This window comes from Callithrix jacchus, chromosome 20, assembly GCF_049354715.1.
Source record: "Callithrix jacchus isolate 240 chromosome 20, calJac240_pri, whole genome shotgun sequence".
NCBI classification, from domain to species: domain Eukaryota; kingdom Metazoa; phylum Chordata; class Mammalia; order Primates; family Cebidae; genus Callithrix; species Callithrix jacchus.
In genome coordinates this window covers 11,356,003-11,374,086 of record NC_133521.1, presented here as the reverse complement: position 1 = coordinate 11,374,086, position 18,084 = coordinate 11,356,003, and the positions used below count along the sequence as shown (strand labels likewise).

The following is an 18,084-nucleotide window of genomic DNA, read 5'->3' as shown; positions in this document are numbered from 1 at the left end:
ACTTCTGGACTCAAGTGATTCTCCTGCCTTGGCCTCCCAAAGTTCTAGGATTGTAGGCATAAACTGCAGCCCAGCCTTTAATAAATTTCTAAGAGCTTAGTAAAAACTGTAACTTTACTAAAAATGCTATTCATTCATTCATTGTTTATTAAATATCTAGTAGCTGATTAAAACTTTATCAACGGTCTTTTCTTTAAAAATCCTGAACACAAAAAAACTTTGTAAATTATCTCAAACTGTAAGAAATTGTTTTGCATGAAAACATTTTTGTCATGAAAATTATCAGAAATACTTAGGAGACAGCTGAAAAATTCATTATTCATATATACATATTTTTTAAAGACAAGAACTTTTGATCAGACTCCAACAGTAACATTTTTAATACTTTTCTACATTATAAGCTCATACAAATTAATGCAACAGGAATATCATTAAATATCTTTCAATTCTAGAGCTACTAATCCCAAGAATAATTGCTGATGCTTGGTAACAAAGTAATAAGAAATCAAAACCAGCCAGGCGCAGTGGCTCACGCCTGTAATCCTAGCACTTTGGGAGGCTGAGGTGGGTGGATCACCTGAGGTCAGGAGTTCCAGACTAGCCTGGCCATCATGTTGAAACCCCATCTTTAAAAAAAAAAAAAAGAGAGAGAAATCAAAACCTAAACTAACAGAAACATGTCATTTCCTTAGTGCTGGCTGAACTCTAATGCTGAACACATTTTTACATGCAGTTAAACCATTTTATTATTATCTTAATTTCCTAGAAATTAAGAATTATTTCTAGTTATTTCATAACTTCAAGCCTATCCCTTTTTTGGTTAAACACTGCACATGTTTGTTTTATGGTGATTTTACATTCTTGTCTCATGGGATTAATTCAATTTAAATAGCTAACATATATCTGAAGAATTATTTCCAAACCTTAGCATTTTCATATTTAATGCCTACCCAAGTGTGTGTGTACGTACACATACACACACACACACACATGCAGCTTTGTTTCAGGTTTCCCTTTCTCTCTATTCTGCCAAAGAAAGTTACCACTTACCTCAGCAATATACAAAGTAATTCTTTTTTTGTACAGATGGAAACATTCAACAAATCAACTTAAAGAAAAAAACATTCTTCTGTTGCCAAAAAGGCAAATGATAATCAATACATTAAACTGTGGATTGATATAGCCAAACAACTTGCTTGGTTCTACTATAAAGAGGTTTAATTTTAAAATATACTTGGTTCCTCATTGTAAAACAGGAAGTAAGCAGCACCTACTGGTTTCAAGCTAAAAAGCCCATCACACTGACAAGCCTAAACTTGTTACTGCTGTGTACTTGCCATGGAAAGCAAAAAAACCCCAGCAGCACTGTAACATCTAACAAAAAGCTGAAATGCCCCCTAAGGATCAGAATCTAATTTAAATTAAATTCTAGGACTCTCTCAACATGACATACTTTCTATTTCAAATTGTGACCTTATAAATAAATCTGAGTTTGTGAGATATTTTATCTGTTAATCAACAAAGATAACAAGTAAATAGAAATGTTTTATCAGGAATGAGAAAGTTTGGGACTTCATCTAAAACAGCAAATGGCATCTATCAGTCTTCTGGCCACAAAGCACTTCATGTGACAAGCCCGAACTTGTCACTGGTATGTACCTGCCATGAAAAGTCAACAAAAATAGCAGTCAACAGTTGACCTGTTTATCAAGAATGAGACAATGTGAGATGTCTATATGCTTCAGAGAATGTTATTAGAAAGCTAGTTATAAAAGAACACACCTTTCCCCAAAATAAGAGCTGAATTAAAGCAATTAAATGACTATCAGAAAAGATAATGGTTCAGTATAAAAGATCATGGTGGTGGACTGTGAGAAGACAAAGGTTCTTTTTTTGGGGGGCGGGGGGGAACAGGGTCTTGCTCTGTAGCCCAGACTTGAGGCACAATCTCAGCTCACTGCAGCCTCTGCCTCACAGGTTCAAGCAATTCTCCCACCTCTGCCTCCCAAATAGCTGGGATTGCAGGCGTCCACCACCAACACGCACAACCCACAAAGGTTCTTAAGATGGAATTATTATACACTGAATTAATGAGATAAACTTCAAACACTGAGTTAATTACGGAAAAAAGAAATAAGCCACCCCAACCAGTCCAATGAGAACAAAGGACACTAAAATTTACTTACTGTATTGTACATATTGTATCTAGTACCAAATATATTTACTTTTAAGTCTATATATGCCATAAGAGACAAACAAAACTGATAAAAATCCTAGAAGTCAGACATACTTGCTCAATACAATCATAAGAAAAGATTACTATCATTCATAATAGCAGTCACACATTTTAAAATTTGTAGCCACTGTAGAAATGGTTTACATACTCCAAAGACTTTATTTCATGCCACTGATCATGTCACCTTATCATCACTAAAGAAACATGCCAGTGTCATATATGACAGAAGAAAGATTTTTCTCTTGAATCGAACATGCAGCTTAGGGAAGGATGGTGGCTCTCTCCCTAACTAGCTAGAGAGCTGTAATTAGACAAATCAAACCTGGAGACCAATGATATCACACATTCTTCTCAGAGGCCTTCACATCCAGCATGAAACTAAGAACCAGGAACCAGATCTGAGTTCAAATCCTAGCTCTGTTCCTAGCAGCTAGTTTCTGGGCTCAGCTGCATAATCTTTACAGTTGACCTTAGCCAAAAGGCGGGGAAGCAATTCAGCTGCTTAATCTTTAAAGTGAGTAAGTTGGCTGGGCATGGTGGCTCACATCTGTAATTCTAACACTTTGGGAGGCTGAGGTGGCGGATCACTTACGGTCAGGAGTTCAAGACCAGCCTGGCCAACATGGTAAAACCCCATCTCTACTAAAAGCACAAAAATTAGCCAGGTATGGTGGCAGGCACCTGCAATCCCAGCTACATGGGAGGCTGAGGCACAAGAACTGCTTGAACCTAAGAGGTTCAGATATTATGCCACTGCACTCCAGCCTGGGCAACAGCCTGCCTCAAAAATAAAAATAAAAAATAAAGTGAATAAGCTAGTTAATCTAATAATGAGAATCTCTCCTATGTTTATGAAACTCCTTCCAGCTCTATGATTCTTTGTTTCTAACTTTGCATTTTATTGAGCTATCTTAGTGGCAAAGGCATTACACATAGCATACAGAGGAAAGCTATGTAATAATACAACTGTACGTTTCTATCTACTTTAGATTACTAAGGATTATTTCTACATAGAAATACAAAAAGGAGCTGGGTGCAGTGGCTCACACCTATAATCCCAGCATTTTGAGAGGCCAAGGTGGGCAGATCACCTAAAGTCAGGAGTCTGAGACCAGCCTGGCCAACATGGTGAAACCCCATCTCTACTGAAAACACAAAAATTAGCTGAACGTGGTGGCGGGCGCTTGGAATCACAGCTACTCAGGAGGCTGAGGCAGGAGAACTACTTGAACCTGGGAGGTGGAGGCTGCAGTGTACCACTGCATTCCACCATGGGAGACAGAGTGAGACTCCGTCTCAAAAAAAATAAAAAGAAATACAAAAAAGTAAGAGTCATGTATTTCACTGAATGCAGACCTTGGGTAGGTTAAAGGAGATGAGAAAAAAGGGAACGAAAATAAGTACTAAATAAAGGTATTTGACTAATTATATTTATCTGAATAAGATGCAAAAAGAAATTTGAACTGTTCCGAGGTTGATCAGTAGTTGCACTCAACTAAGTAAGATACGTCTCATGAAAAATAGAGCTCACAATACAAGCATATACAGAATAATATGTTTCAGCTCATTTGGGTAGAAAAGATGCTGTATACAACAAAATTAAAGGACTTTCCATTTAATAAGAGAAGAGTTGGATATTGTAAAGAAATCCAATAGACCCTTTGATGAAAAAGCAATACTTATGAATCTAGTATTAAAACCCTTGAGAAAAGTTTCAGTGAAAATTTTTTCCTGATACATATTACAAGTTGACAAAATTAATACCTAAGAATGTAAATAAATGTATTATTATCTAAATAATATTACTATTTTCTTACCTTTTGCATATATAAAAAGCACCCAACAAAAATGGAAAATTTCAGATACAGTACAGGGCTGTCGCCTTTGAGGGAAGAAAAAAAAAAGTCATGAGACAACAGAAGAATCAGAAAAAAGACATCCCAAATGACCATAAATTAGGTGTGAAATAAAACCCACAGTTAAAGGGAGAGGTACCAGATCCAGGTTTACCTGGAAAACGTGGACGTTCTGCCTCAACAAAATATTGGCAGGAAATAGCTGGGATCCAGGGAAAGAGCCCATCTCAAAGAAAAGAAAATCCTTAAAGAATTTTTTAAAGTTTTTTGAGGGCAAGATAGGTAAGGTGGAAAATAACAGGAATAAAAACAGTTCTTTTGATGACACAGCAATGCTATGCTGCTTTAAGATCACTATATACAGTCAGATATGTCATTTTTTTTCTCCTTTATCATAGCTAATGACCTGTATCCCTCTCTCCCCGCTAAAGATATTCCAGACTCTATCAAATCACAAATGGCCTTTTTAATGTAAATTATAAGCTTCCTATAATTCCTTATACTTCTATCCATTAAGAGTTCCTGTTGTATATTGCCAATTGTTAAAGGGAGTTTCAGACCTGCTTTAAGCTTGGCTTTTCTACCAAAACCTCCGACAACGTTTAGACAAGAAATGTGTGGTCTCCACATCTCAACAGCCTTATTCTAACAAGGGGTGGAGAAGAACAAAATTCCGTGGCGATGAGATCAGACTTAGTTCCAGCACTACCATTAGCCAGGGTACACTTGCTCACCTGGACCTTAGTCATTTCACCCATCAAAAGATTATTCTACTGGGTACAATACTGTACTTAATTCACCAGTCCACGGCATAAATGTAGTGTTTTGCTTTTAAAAGTAGTCCCTCTACCATAGGCACATGATAAACTATTTCTAATTCTGGTTGCCTACCAAAATAAAATTCAATTTTTTTAGCTTAACACTTAAGTTACTCTTAATTCTGGCTTTACAACTTGAGAATTCTATTTAAAAAATGTGGCTAACCTCCCACATTTCCTCTTGCTTTACTGCTTTTGTGTCTTTTCTTGCTGTTTCCTCTGCACAGAAGGTGCTAGCTGTATCTTCAAATTCACCTATCAAAATCCTACCCATCTTTCTACTTATTCCCTTTCTACCCATTTCTACTTATTCCATGTAAACTTACCTGACTGGCTTATTCAGAGTGATTTCTTTTCCTCCTAAGTTTTACATCTCTATTCCCTGTTGTAGTCATGGGACTTTCATAGCACACTGCATTGCATGCACTGGAATCTTCATACCTGCCTCATCTCGCTGACTGTATTGTAAGCTCTCAAGAGACAGAGACTATGGATGGGCTTTGGTGTTTTAAAAAATGCCTGTGTCCTACGTAATAACCTAACAGTATTTCCTGTAGATAAGTGCTAAACAAATAGGGACAAATTTTCAAATAGAGGTGCAGCATACAGTCACAGTAAAGCACATGGGTTCTGTAGTCAGTTTCCCTACGAGCTCCACATCTATCAGTTGTATGACCCTGGCCAAATTTTTTAACCTCTCAGCGGCTTATTTTCTCTATCTGTAAAAACAGTATGAGCATCACAGGTTGTCAGAAGTATTAACTGAAGTAATACCTAGTTAAGTCTTAAAAGAGTCCCTGCCCCATAATAAATGCTCAGTAAGTGCTATACACTATGACTACAGTTAGCAGAAAGAGCTAATAGAAAGTATACAAAGTGGACTGCGTGCAGTGTCTCCTGCCTGTAATCGTAGCACTTTGGGAGGCCGAGGTGGGTGGATCACCTGAGGTCAGGCGTTCAAGACCAGCTTGGCCATCATGGTGAAACCCCATCTTAAAAAAATAAAAAAAGAAAAAGTATACAAAGTGATAAAAATGTAAAATCTCTAATAAAGTGATATATATATTTTTTTTCTGAGACAAGGTCCTGCTCTGTCATCCAAACTGGAATGCAATGGTATGACTGCAGCTCACTGTAGCCTCAACCTCCCAAGTTCAAGTGATCCTCCCACCTCATCCTCCCCAGTAGCTGGGACCACAGGTGTGTGCCACCATTCCAAGCTAACTTTTGTATTTTTTGTGGAGATGAAGTTTTGCCATGTTGCCCAGGCTGGTCTCAAACTCCTTGACTCAAGTGATCGGCCCACTTCAGCCTCCCAAAGTGCTGGGATCAGATGTTAGGCACTGCTCATGGCCTTCTACAATTCTCTTAATTAGAATCAGGTAGTATATACATCCTAAGAAATATCAAAACAAGTACAATCTGAAATTATTTTCCAGATACTCCAAAGAAAGAAGCTATCTTTCTATAAATGATCACATTGGCCTCACTCACACTCAACACAAAGCTTCTATACAAACTTTAGAACACACTGCATTGCATGCACTGGAATCTTCATACCTACCTTATCTCACTGACTATACTGCAAGCTCTCAACAAACAGACTGTGGGCTTTGGTGTTTTAAAAAATGTCTGTGTCCTACAAAATACCTAACAGTATTTCCTGTGAATTAGTACCAAACAAATAGTGACAAATTTTCAAAATAGTGTGTCCAAGATGCTGTATACAGTCATAGTAAAGCATATTTTATTTATTTATTTTGAGATGGAGTCTCACTCTGTCACCTAGACTGCAGTGCAGTGGGGGGATCGCAGCTCACTGCAACCTCCGCCTCCCGGGTTGAAGCAATTCACCTGTCTCAACCTCTCAAGTAACTGGGACTACAGGCACACGCCACCACAACCAACTAATTTTTGCATTTTTAATAGAGGTTTTTGCTATGTAGGCCAGGCTGGTCTTGAACTCCTGATCTCAAGTGATCCACCTGCCTTGGCCTCCCAAAGTGCTAGAAGAATATGTCATTTTATTTATTTATTTATTTATTTATTTATTTATTTATTTATTTATTTTTAAAACGGATTCTTGCTCTATTGCCCAGGCTGGAGTGCAGTGGCAAGATCTTGGCTCACTGCAACCTCCACCTCCTAGGTTCAAGCAATTCTTCCACCTCACACTTCCAAGTAGCTGAGATTACAGGTATCCGCCACTACATCCCACTAATTTTTGTATTTTTAGTAGAGATGGGGTTTCACCACATTGGCCAGGCTGGTCTTAAACTCCTGACCTCAAGTGATCCACCCACCTCGGCCTCTGTGCTGGGATTACAGGTGTGAGCCACCAAACCCAACCAAAATACTTCCTTTTATTTATTTATGAGATGAAGTTTCATTCTTGTCAACCAAGCTGGAGTGCAATGGCATGATCTTGGCTCACTGCAACCTCTGCCTCCCAATTCAAGGGATTCTCCTGCCTCAGCCTCCCAAGTAGCTGGATTACAGGTGTGCACCACTGCACCCGGCTAATTTTTGTATTTTTAGTAAAGACGGGGTTTTGCCATGTTGTCCAGACTGGTCTCAAACTCCTGGCCTCAGGTGAGTTGCCCACCTCAGCCTCTCAAAGTGCTGGGATTACAGGTGTGAGCCACCATGCTTGGCTCAGAATACTTCATTTTAAATAGGCAATTCCCCAAAATTGTTAGTGAACTAGAACAGATGCTTCTGTATCAGTGGTGCCAACTATATTAAAATGTAAATAGTTTCAGCTTTTTTTTTTTTTTTTTTTACGTTTTTCCACCTGCTTTGGCATTCCCCCATTTTATTTTTAAAAGGTTACATTTATTGTAAACATCCTTCACAGTCTGGGAAAACTTTTATATTTAAAGAGCGGCAAACATTATTTATTCTAGCCAAATAATTTTAACTCCTTTCCCCTTGCTTTTCTTGTCAACACTTTTCTAGTTGTTAGAATTTTCATTTCTAATAAGTTTATGAAAAAACTTTCATTTCTGACTTTATGAAAAAACTTCCAATGATAAAGAAGGAAAATATAACTGCCTTTATCCATCAGTAACAGTAGTAAACACTGAGCCAGAGTTTGCTTATAGACTTTGCAGAACTGAGTCTTTCTGAAGCACACCTTCATAATAGTTTCAGTTCTCCTGTCTTTTCCCAATCCAGTCTCTCTATTCTTGATTCACTATAAACATCAAAATACAGAAGTTATTTCAAGGGGATTATTTATTACTCACTTTGACATAAAAGTAAAATAGTCTATATAGTCACTAGTAGAAAATATAGTGGTTGGCTGCGTGCAGTGGCTCACGCCTGTAATTCCAGCACTTTAGGAGGCCGAGACGAGTGCATCACAAGGTAAGGAGTTCAAGACCAGCCTGGCCAAGACGGTGAAACCCTGTCTCTACTAAAAATACAAAAATTAACCAGGCATGGTGTGTGCACCTGTAATCTCAGCTACTCAGGAGGCTGAGGCAGGGAATTGCTTGAACCTGGGAGACAGAGATTGCAGTTAGCCGAGATTGTGCCCCTTCACTCCAGCCTGGGCAACAGAGCAAGACTCTGTTTCAAAAAAAAAAAAAAAGAAAAGAAAATATAGTGGTCAACACAGCGATCTATATCTAGGGCTGACATTTTGTCAGCACATGTACTAAAATTAGAATGATACAGAGATTCCCATGGCCCCTGTACAATAAATAAAATATATATCTAGATACAGATATAGATATATCTCCAGGGCAGCTAAAGGGTGAAAATCCCTGACATCTGACTTGCGCAGTCTGCATTTTTTGTTGTTTAAATGAAAAAGGAAGGTTTCAGAACACGGATCACAAGGATCACTGAGGAAAAAATAATTATAAAATAAAATAAGAAAAAGGAAAATTTATAATAACAAAGACACCTATACTTTTAGCAATATGAAAAAAGCCAAACTCGTAATGGCTAACCCACAATGAAAAGCAAAAAAGTATTATTAAAAGAAAACTATTGGAAAAAAGATCATTTAAATAGTATTTTTTTAAACTAGCAAACAAATTAGCAAAATATCAAAACTGCAGCAGTGATGAATGTGTACTCCCGACGAACAAACATGAAAACCTACCGCTGCTTCCTTCCTCGCTGCTGACGAGGTTGCTCCTCTTGAGGGTATTTAAAAATGTCCTGAAAAATGGGTTCATATTTCTTAAAAATTACAGCAGAAACCGTGAAGTTTCTTTCTAATCTCTCAGTACGTTCTCTGAAATGTGGGGGTAGATTTGCCATGTCTTCCCATTTCTTCATTTTATTAAAAAATTCGATTAAGCTGGTATTAAAGATAAAAAATAAGACATTTCATAATTACATAAAGGTAAAGTATATAAAAGCAAGTTTTCAAAAGTAAATCAATATTATTTCATTAAAGCATATTACTTTTAGACAGTGAAATAAAATCACAACTCATGTCTCTGACTAGCTTCATTTCTTACAGATTGGTATATTCCTCTGATCCTCCCAATCATTTTTTTAGGTTACCTAAAGTATTTGTTAATTATGAATTTGAAAATACAAACCAAAATTAACAAGAGTATCATAACCAACATTCACATTGGTTCACTGCCAGATGTTTTAAATGTTAACATGGTAAATAAATTTTGTCATTTTTGCTTCAGTTTTTTTGTAAGAGATAGGGTTTTACTCTGTCACCCATGTTGGAGTTCAGTGGCAAGATCACAGCTGACTGCAGACACCTGGGCTTGTGTGATCCTCCTACCCTGAATTCCCAGAACACTGTGATTACAGGTGTGAGCCACCTCCCCTGGCCACTTCAGATTTTTTCTGAAAACCAGAAACACTATAGAACAGCCAAGGCCAGGCATGGTGGCTCACACCTGTAATACCAACACTTTGGGAGGCCGAGGCGGGGGAATCATAAGGTCAGGAATTCGAGACCAGCCTGGCCAACATGGTGAAACCTTGTCTCTACTGAAAATACAAAAAATTAGCTGAGCGTGGTGGCAGGCACCTGTAATCCCAACTACTTGGGAGTCTGAGGCAGGACAATTGCTTGAACCTGGGAGGCAGAGGTTGCAGTGAGCCAAGATCTCGCCACTGCACTCCAGCCCGGGTGACAGTGCAAGACTCCCTCTCAAAAAAAGAAAAGGAAAAAAAAGCCTAAATTCCCATTTTATACTCCTCCCCAATCCCACCCCCACCTTTCTTTCCCAAAGATAAACACCATTCCAAAATTGGTCTTAATCCTTCCCAGGTTTTCATACTTACTACACATATACATGTACGCATAAACAATAAGCAACATCTTATTACTTATTACACATTTTTACATTTTATATAAATGGTATACTTCAGTGGTATTCTGAATCTTGCTTTTTCACACTTAGTTTCTGATATTAATGTTGATACATAAGATATATTCCCTTTAATTGCTAAAAACATTATTTCATATGAACACACAATGACTTTTTGCATTCACTCCCCAATCATGGAAATTTAGGTTGTTTCTAATTTTCCGTGATAACAAAAAAACTATTGTAATGAAATCATCCTTATACATGTGTGCAGGAGTTCCTTTAGAAGTTACTCCAAGAAGAGGAGTCAGAGAATGTGTACCTTCAATGATACTAGATACCACCAAATTTCCTAATTAAGTAGTTAAGCCAATTTTTATTCTCACCAATGTACACTAGCAATATAAAGTTCCTGGCTAAGCATGGTGGCTCATGCCTGTAATCCCAGAACTTTGGGAGGCTGAGGCAGGCGGATCAATTGAGGTCAAGAGTTCAAGACCAGCCTGGCTAACATGGTGAAACCCAGTCTCTACAAAAAATACAAAAATTAGCCAGGTGTAGTGGTGTGCACCCATAGTCCTAGCTACCCTGTGAGGCTGAGGCATGAGAATCACTTGCACCGAGGAAGCAGAAGTTGCAGTGAGTAGAGATCGAGCCACCGTACTCCAGTCTCGGCAGCAAAGTGAGACTCCATCTCAAAAAAAAAAAAAAAATGAACTGAAAAATAAAAAAAATAGAGTTCCTATTTCCCTGCACAGTGACCAAGCTTGGTATTACCAGATTTCAAATTTTCCCAATGATAAGAATGAAATGTTGGCCAGGCACGGTGGCTCACACTTCTATTCCCAGCACTTTGGGAGGTCAATGGGGGTGAACCATCTGAGCTCAGGAATTTGAGACCAACCCGGCCAACATGGTAAAACCCTGTTCTCTACTAAAAATACAAAAAAATTGGGGAGTGGGCCCCGCTGCTCAGGCTGGGTCCTCACCCTCCTTAAAAAAAAAAAAAAAAAAATTAGCCGAGTGTGGTGGTTTGTGCCTATAATCCCAGCTACGTGGGAGGCCAAGGTGGGAGAATCACTTGAACTCAGGAGATGGAGGTTGCAATGAGCCAAGATCACACCCCTGTGCTCTAGCCTGGGCAAAAGAGCAAGACTCCATCTCAAAATAAATAAATAAATAAATAGAATAAAATGTTATCCTTTTACTTTGAAAATCTTTCTTAGTGAGATTATCTTTTCCTGTATCTATTAGCTATGTGAGTTATAACCTTTGTGAAGTCATATTCTTTATTCATTTTATTAACCCTGTTAGTAGTTCTTAATATAATTCTGCATACTGATTGTCTGGTCAATGTAACTCAGGATGGAGCTAACGGTTAAAAAAAAATTACAGCTAGAGCATGACACTGTAAATTATTTCATTTGAGATGGAGTCTCGCTCTTCTCACCCAGGCTGGAGTGCAATGGCATAATCTCGGCTCACTGCAATCTCCAATCTCCGCTTCCGGGGCTCAAGTGATCTTCTTGCCTCAGGCTCCCGAGTAGCTGGGATTACAGGCACACGCCACCATACCCAGCTAATTTTTGTATTTTTAGTTGAGATGGGTTTTTGCCATATTGGCCAGGCTGGTCTCGAACTTCTGACCTCAAGTGATCCACCAGTCTTGACCTCCCGAAGTGCTGAGATTACGGGTGTGTGTCACCACACCTGGCCTGTTAATTACTTTAATAGTAAGCTTTTTTTTTTTTTTGGCAGGGGGTAGGGGACAAGGTCTTGCTTCAACATTCTGGGCTCAAGTGATCCTCCCATCTCAGCCTCCCAAGTAGCTTGTCCTGCAGGTATGCACAAACACACCTGGTCAATTTTTTTATTTAGTCATGATTTTTTTAACTATTAGATCCATAAATTTTGACAGTGATAATTTCCCCCCAAATATTAGACATCATTTTTCCACTTATCTTTAATAAGCTATATAAGACAATTCACCTAAAAGGCACAAAAAAAAGAATGTAATCAATTTAATTATACAACAGATAAAGCAATTTCTGCCTCTTCTTTTAAACATATTTGACTCTTTCTAAAATGGATTATAATCATGTCATTTTTCTTCCAAACAGGAAACCGAGAAATACTTACACGTTCCATTTATATTAAGACCACAAGTCCTGTACACATATTTCTAAGTACAATACCAAATAATTAATATTTTATTTACCTTTTCAACTTATAGTATCTCCTACAGTTTCTCAATATCCTTCATTTCTCTCAATATTACACAATGTTATAACCTTTAAAAATAAACTCTTCCAATGCCGGGCACAGTGGCTCACACCTGTAATCCCTGCACTTTAGGAGGCAGGAGTGGGCAGATCACAAGGTCAAGAGTTCAAGACCAGCCTGGTCAACATGGCAAAAACCCCGTTTCTACAAAAAAATACAAAAATTAGCCGGGCATGGTGGCACATGCCTGTAATCCCAGTTACTCAGGAGGCTAAGGCAGGAGAATCACCTGAACCCAGAAGGCAGAGGCCACAGTGAACCAAGATCACGCCATTGCACTCCAGCCTGGGTTACAGAGCAAGACCCCATCTCAAAAAAATAAATAAATAAAAATAAAATAATAAACTCTTCAATACAAGTGTCTAATACATTAAAATTTAAATATTTTCACCAAAGAAATAAAATATAATGGATACCAACTTTGATACAAATAAAGGAAAATCATTGGATGCTAATTTTAGCATCTAATTTCACCCGTCCACAGGTACAAATGCTCAGAAAATGATAAACAGAATTGTTACTATCACTAAGATTTATAAGCTCATATAAGCCATACTCTACTTCTCAAACTCTAACATAGTTACCTCTGCTCTGAACATTTCAGGATTCTAGTTAAAGATACATAGTTTCCTTCCACTGTCCCTTTGCTCACAGTTGGAACAGATTTTCTGCAAGCCACATATAAGGCACATGCTAACCAATGAAGATCATTTCCCTGTAAAAGAAAAGAAAATCCATTTTTAATTAATAAGCTATATATCTATTTCAATATTTTTTTAAAGTATGTTTAAATGTTTATATGGTGGTGCAGGGTGAAAAAATAAAAGAAAGTGTTTATATTTTTGTGGGAAATTTATTTTCAATAAGAACCCTATCTCATACGCTCTTCTTTTTTTTTTTTGAGATGGAGTCTCGCTCTGTCACCCAGGCTGGAGCACAGTGGTGTGATCTTGGCTCACTGCAACCTCCCCCTCCCAGGTTCAAGTGATTCTCCTGCCTCAGCCTCCAAGGTAGCTGGGACTATGTGCCACCAGGCCCAGCTAATTTTTGTAGAAACGGAGTTTCACCATGTTTGCTAGGCTGGTCTTAAACTCCTGGCCTCAAGTGATCCATCCACCTCGGCCTCCCAAAGTGCTGGGATTACAGACATGAGCCACTGTGCCTGGCCCCACATGTTCTTCTTATAATGTGACATTGACATTATTTTACTGAGAGGCAGGGAAGGTTCCCTCACCATGGAGGTGGGCAGGGGTCTGCACACTGATTAACTGTCTCTATCAACAGCAGAGGTAGAAGTGATACTATGTAATTCTAAAGATTATACAAGGCAATATAGATTCCACTTGGTTCTTTCTCTTAGGACATATGCCTTGGGAGTCCTAAAAAAACATCCAAGAATTCAGTTACCCGGTATCACCATGCTGGAGAGACCACCATGGAACAGACATACAGAGATGCCCAATGAGCTCCAGCTGTGCCAGTTCCTAGTTGCTCAAGTCTTCCAGGTGAGGTACCAGTCATTTTGATGCAGAAACCTGATATCAATATTGTCCCTGGCCTGAATTTCTGACTCACAGAACCTGTGAGCAAAACAAATTGTTTTCTGCTCCTAAGTTTTAAGGTAATTTGTTATATAGCCATCGGAATGGACATAATATTGTTGTTTGTATTTTTAATCTTGCTCAAAATCTAGAAAATTATAGAAATACAAAATTAAGCTTGAATGGACATTCAGCCACTAATTTTATACCTAATCAAAATACATACATGAATGCATGAAATTTATTCTTATAACCAAATGAAACTATTGTAGATTACTAACATATTATCATTAAACAATAATAATTTTTAAGGCATTGCTTCTAAAAGATCATCCTCACAATTCTTTTTTATTCAAGAAGTGATACAACTTTACTACTCCTATAAAAGAGAGCAAGGATGGAAGATGTCCTTTAGTTTCACTGTATCCATTACTGGTCTAAAGGAAAATAAGAAAAACTGGAAGTTCTTCATTTTTCACATTTATACATAGACTATCTTAAAAATCCATTTATATGTACTAATAGCACAGATGTATTGTCAAAAAAAACCAGCCAACGTTTGTGTATTACACTTATCTCTGGGAGATGGTTTCACAATATTCGTTATTTATAATGTAAAAGCAAATTTAGATTTATAACTACTGCATTTCTCTACTATATCAAATCTCTTAGAAAGTATAAAGTCAGTCACAACATTATCCTGTGCTTTAATAAAGGGTTTAAAAGATAATCTATAATGGTCCATTTTGGTTCTAGAGAATTCACAACTACTTGGAAGGTGGAGGGAGAACAAAAAAAAAGAAAGAAAGAAAGGTCACAACTATAACATTCCTGAAAAGAAGAAAAGAATTAGTCTTGCCAGGTGCTGTGGGTCACGCCTGTAATCCCAGCACTTTGGGAGGCCGAGGCAGGTTGATCACGAGGTCAAGAGATCAGGACCATCCTTGGTCAACATGGTGAAACCTCGTCTCCACTAAAAATACAAAAAATTAGCTGGGCGTGGTGGCGTGTGCCTGTAATCCCAGCTACTCAGGAGGCTGAGGCAGGGAGAGTTGCCTGAACCCAGGAGGCAGAGGTTGCGGTGAGCCGAGATCGTGCCATTGCACTCCAGCCTGGGTGACAAGAGCGAAACTCCGTCTCAAAAAAAAAAAAAAAGAATTAGTCTTGTGAGAATTTTACAGCGCTTAGATGGCAAAATGGAGCAGTAAGCTCTTTTAAATAATCTATGCAAAGAGCAGACTCTATGCCTAGTTTATCTTGGGTCCTAAAAAATATTTGTTGAAAAATTGCATATTACTAAAAAATAGTTATCCTCAAAATTAACAAATCATGGCCATATCTTACAGGGTCAAATAAATCTGGTTTCAGATTCTGGCTCTGACACACTGTAGCTCTAACACAGTGGGGAAATTACTTAACAGTCTCAGAGGCTGCATTTTCTTGGCTGAGGGCTGTCAGAATGAGTTACAAATTAAAAATGCACAGGAAATACAAGAAATCGAGTTAAAATTCCATAGCCCATAATCTGTATTAAATTTCCTATGAGCTTTATTTTCCCTTCCACTGCCGTGAGAATGACATCCCACATTATCTCACAGCATACCTGACTATAAGCCTCACAAGAGCAGGTATTTTTAGGCTTTGTTTACTGCTCTGTTTCCAGCACCTAGAACAGTGTGTAGCAAGTAATATTTGTGTTCAAGAAATATCTGATGAATTAATATTCATTCAATTACTGAGTAAACTAGGCTAAGAAGCTGAACCTAAAGTCTCAGTAATCAAAATATCTGAGTAATCAAACATGTGTTTTCAAAAATAATTTACTAACCACCTATTATGGGACACTTGCGATATACCACTAGAGTTCATACACATTAACCGCTATGAGTTGAAATAACTAAATGGTGGTAATGCTTGTTCTATCTAATTTACAGGATTATCCTGAGGGTAAAATTAAGAACTTGTTTAGAAGTCCTTAAAATGCCCTTCAAAAAAAAAAAAAAGCCAACCAGTCCTTCTCTTTGCCAGACTACAGAAAGTCACCGAGAGATGAGCTTGCTCAGCCAAATCATGTAAATATACAAAGAGTTTAGTAAACTTGAAAGCACAGTCCATATGGGTGCTTTATGCGCCAGAAAATACATTATTACCTTATTTAACCTTTAACAGCTCTGTGAGGTTAACACAAATATCTCCAGTTCAGAGATCACAAAACTAAACTTTCTGGTGGCTAAGTAAATTGTTCAAAGTCACCTAGGTCTGTCAGGTTCTAAAGGCACCATACACTATCTTTCTTCTGCAGATATAACAATTCAAAGAGGGAACTAGTAATTGAATTAAAATGCTATTAATGCAAATACAAATTTTAAAATAACCACTCCGGACACATAGGCAAAAACATACTATAAATAATACGTCGATTACGCCTTTGCATCCGGGCCTATTTGTCCCACTTTTTCTACAAAGTATATATAAAACTACTTAAGAAATCAAATGGCCTCAGGTTTAAATGCCACATACACACAGGCAAACAGCTGATAAACAATCCGGACTTCCGTGTCACTTCCCATTGGCGCATGAAGGGGAGGTGCCTACAGAGCTGACAGTCACTGGCTAGAATGGCCATTTTTCTCATCTGCAAGCCCTGTCCGAAGGCTGCGACCTAACGCGCCCGGATCGCGATAACAACAGGAGTCCGGTGCAATACCCAGGGTGACCAAAAGGCCCTCGAGGTAGCCACAGTCCTGATCCTAGTGACAAATGGGGGCATGTATCTGTATCCGGGTCGGCGGAGGGCTCATTTCATCTAGGCTGGGAGGAAATGGGTCTTAATTTGTTTACACAGACATAAACATAGCCCAACACCCATCAGCGCGTAGACTCAAACGCCTCCAACGCCTGGGCAAAGGCGATTTGGTTAACAGCGGGAAGCGAACAGACGGAGAAGCCTGGAGACCCAGGCGCCACAACCCGATTAATCGCGGCGCAAATAAGGAAAGGCCCCTCCCCTCCTCCGTGCGGTCTTGACAGCGACACCGGTTCATTCTACTAACAAGGCGGGTGGGGGGGGGGGGTGTCAGATGGGCCACACACACCCATGTTCCTCATCGGGACCCCAGCGCTATCTCAGCCTCGCTGTGCTACTTTAGGGCAAGGGGCGTTCCCCACTCGGAAGCCGCAGGGAAGCGCGGAGAGACCCCGTTCGCCCAAGGAGCGGCTAAGAGGCTCGGAATAGCACTGAGGGGCCCCACCCCTGTCCGGGCTGGGACCCTGCAGCCCACCCGAGGGTCCCTCGGGGCGCGCGACGCGGCTCGGAAGGCACCGGGCTCACGCCGACTAGGCCGGAAGCGCCCCTCCAGCCGCGAGCGCACCTCCAGCGTGTAGCTCTCGCTCATGCTGCGGTAGCTGTCCCAGGCCTCGGCCCGCGCCGCCTCGTCCATGTTGAGGCGGCTGCACAGCTCGTCGAACCGCTGCTGGATCTGAGGGGTGGGCGACTCGGCAGGCGGCGCGGCGTCCTCCGCTTCGCCGTCGTCGTCCTCCTCCTCATCCGAGGCTGCCGCTGCCGCAGGAGGAGGAGGCGGGGGCGGCGGCGACTGGTCACCTCCCGACGGCATAGCGCACCCCTAGGCAGCCGGTCCTCAAGTGAGGTGAGGGCCCGGGCCCTCAGCCATTCAAACCGCGAAGCTACCGCCCGGCGTCGTCCGCACCGCGCCTGTGCCGCTGCCAACGTCGCTGACCTCCCGCAGGCACCCGTAGTCTTTGAGCACGGCCTGCTGGGAAATGTAGTCCAGGCCGGCAGTTCACGGGGGCCAAAAATCGTGTTTAAAAAAAATTAGTTCGCCCAGTTTCACTAGGGGTGAAATAAAAGCACCTTCCCCGCATTTTAAGCACATACCTCCCCATCGTGAGAACATTCAACAAGGCTGTACAGACGAGAAAATGTCCAAGAGACACTGACGTGTAAAGGTTTCGTATCCAGGCTGTTCTCAGAAGTAAAACTTCCTCATCACCTGGATATCCTTATCTAAAAAATAACTATAATAGCAAGGGCTT

The 18,084-nt window shown here is 39.8% G+C and overlaps 1 protein-coding gene across 4 annotated transcripts in view; it reads right to left on the bottom strand.

Annotated features, from left to right (window-relative positions):
• The window catches only part of RBL2 (RB transcriptional corepressor like 2), a 53,678-nt gene extending 35,916 nt beyond the window's left edge, over positions 1-17,762 (bottom strand). For 3 of the 4 annotated variants that reach the window (XM_008985865.4, XM_054248642.2, XM_078358123.1), the window contains exons 1-4: positions 17,403-17,762; positions 13,075-13,205; positions 9,025-9,225; positions 4,054-4,118 (exon numbers count right to left, since the gene is read on the bottom strand). In XM_008985865.4, coding sequence (XP_008984113.1) covers positions 4,054-4,118; positions 9,025-9,225; positions 13,075-13,205; positions 17,403-17,645 — 640 coding nt within the window. In that variant the 5' untranslated portion in view covers positions 17,646-17,762. The remainder of the gene's footprint in view (positions 1-4,053; positions 4,119-9,024; positions 9,226-13,074; positions 13,206-17,402) is intronic. The other variant, XM_078358124.1, reaches the window with a different exon arrangement.
• Positions 17,763-18,084: the final 322 nt, after the last annotated feature.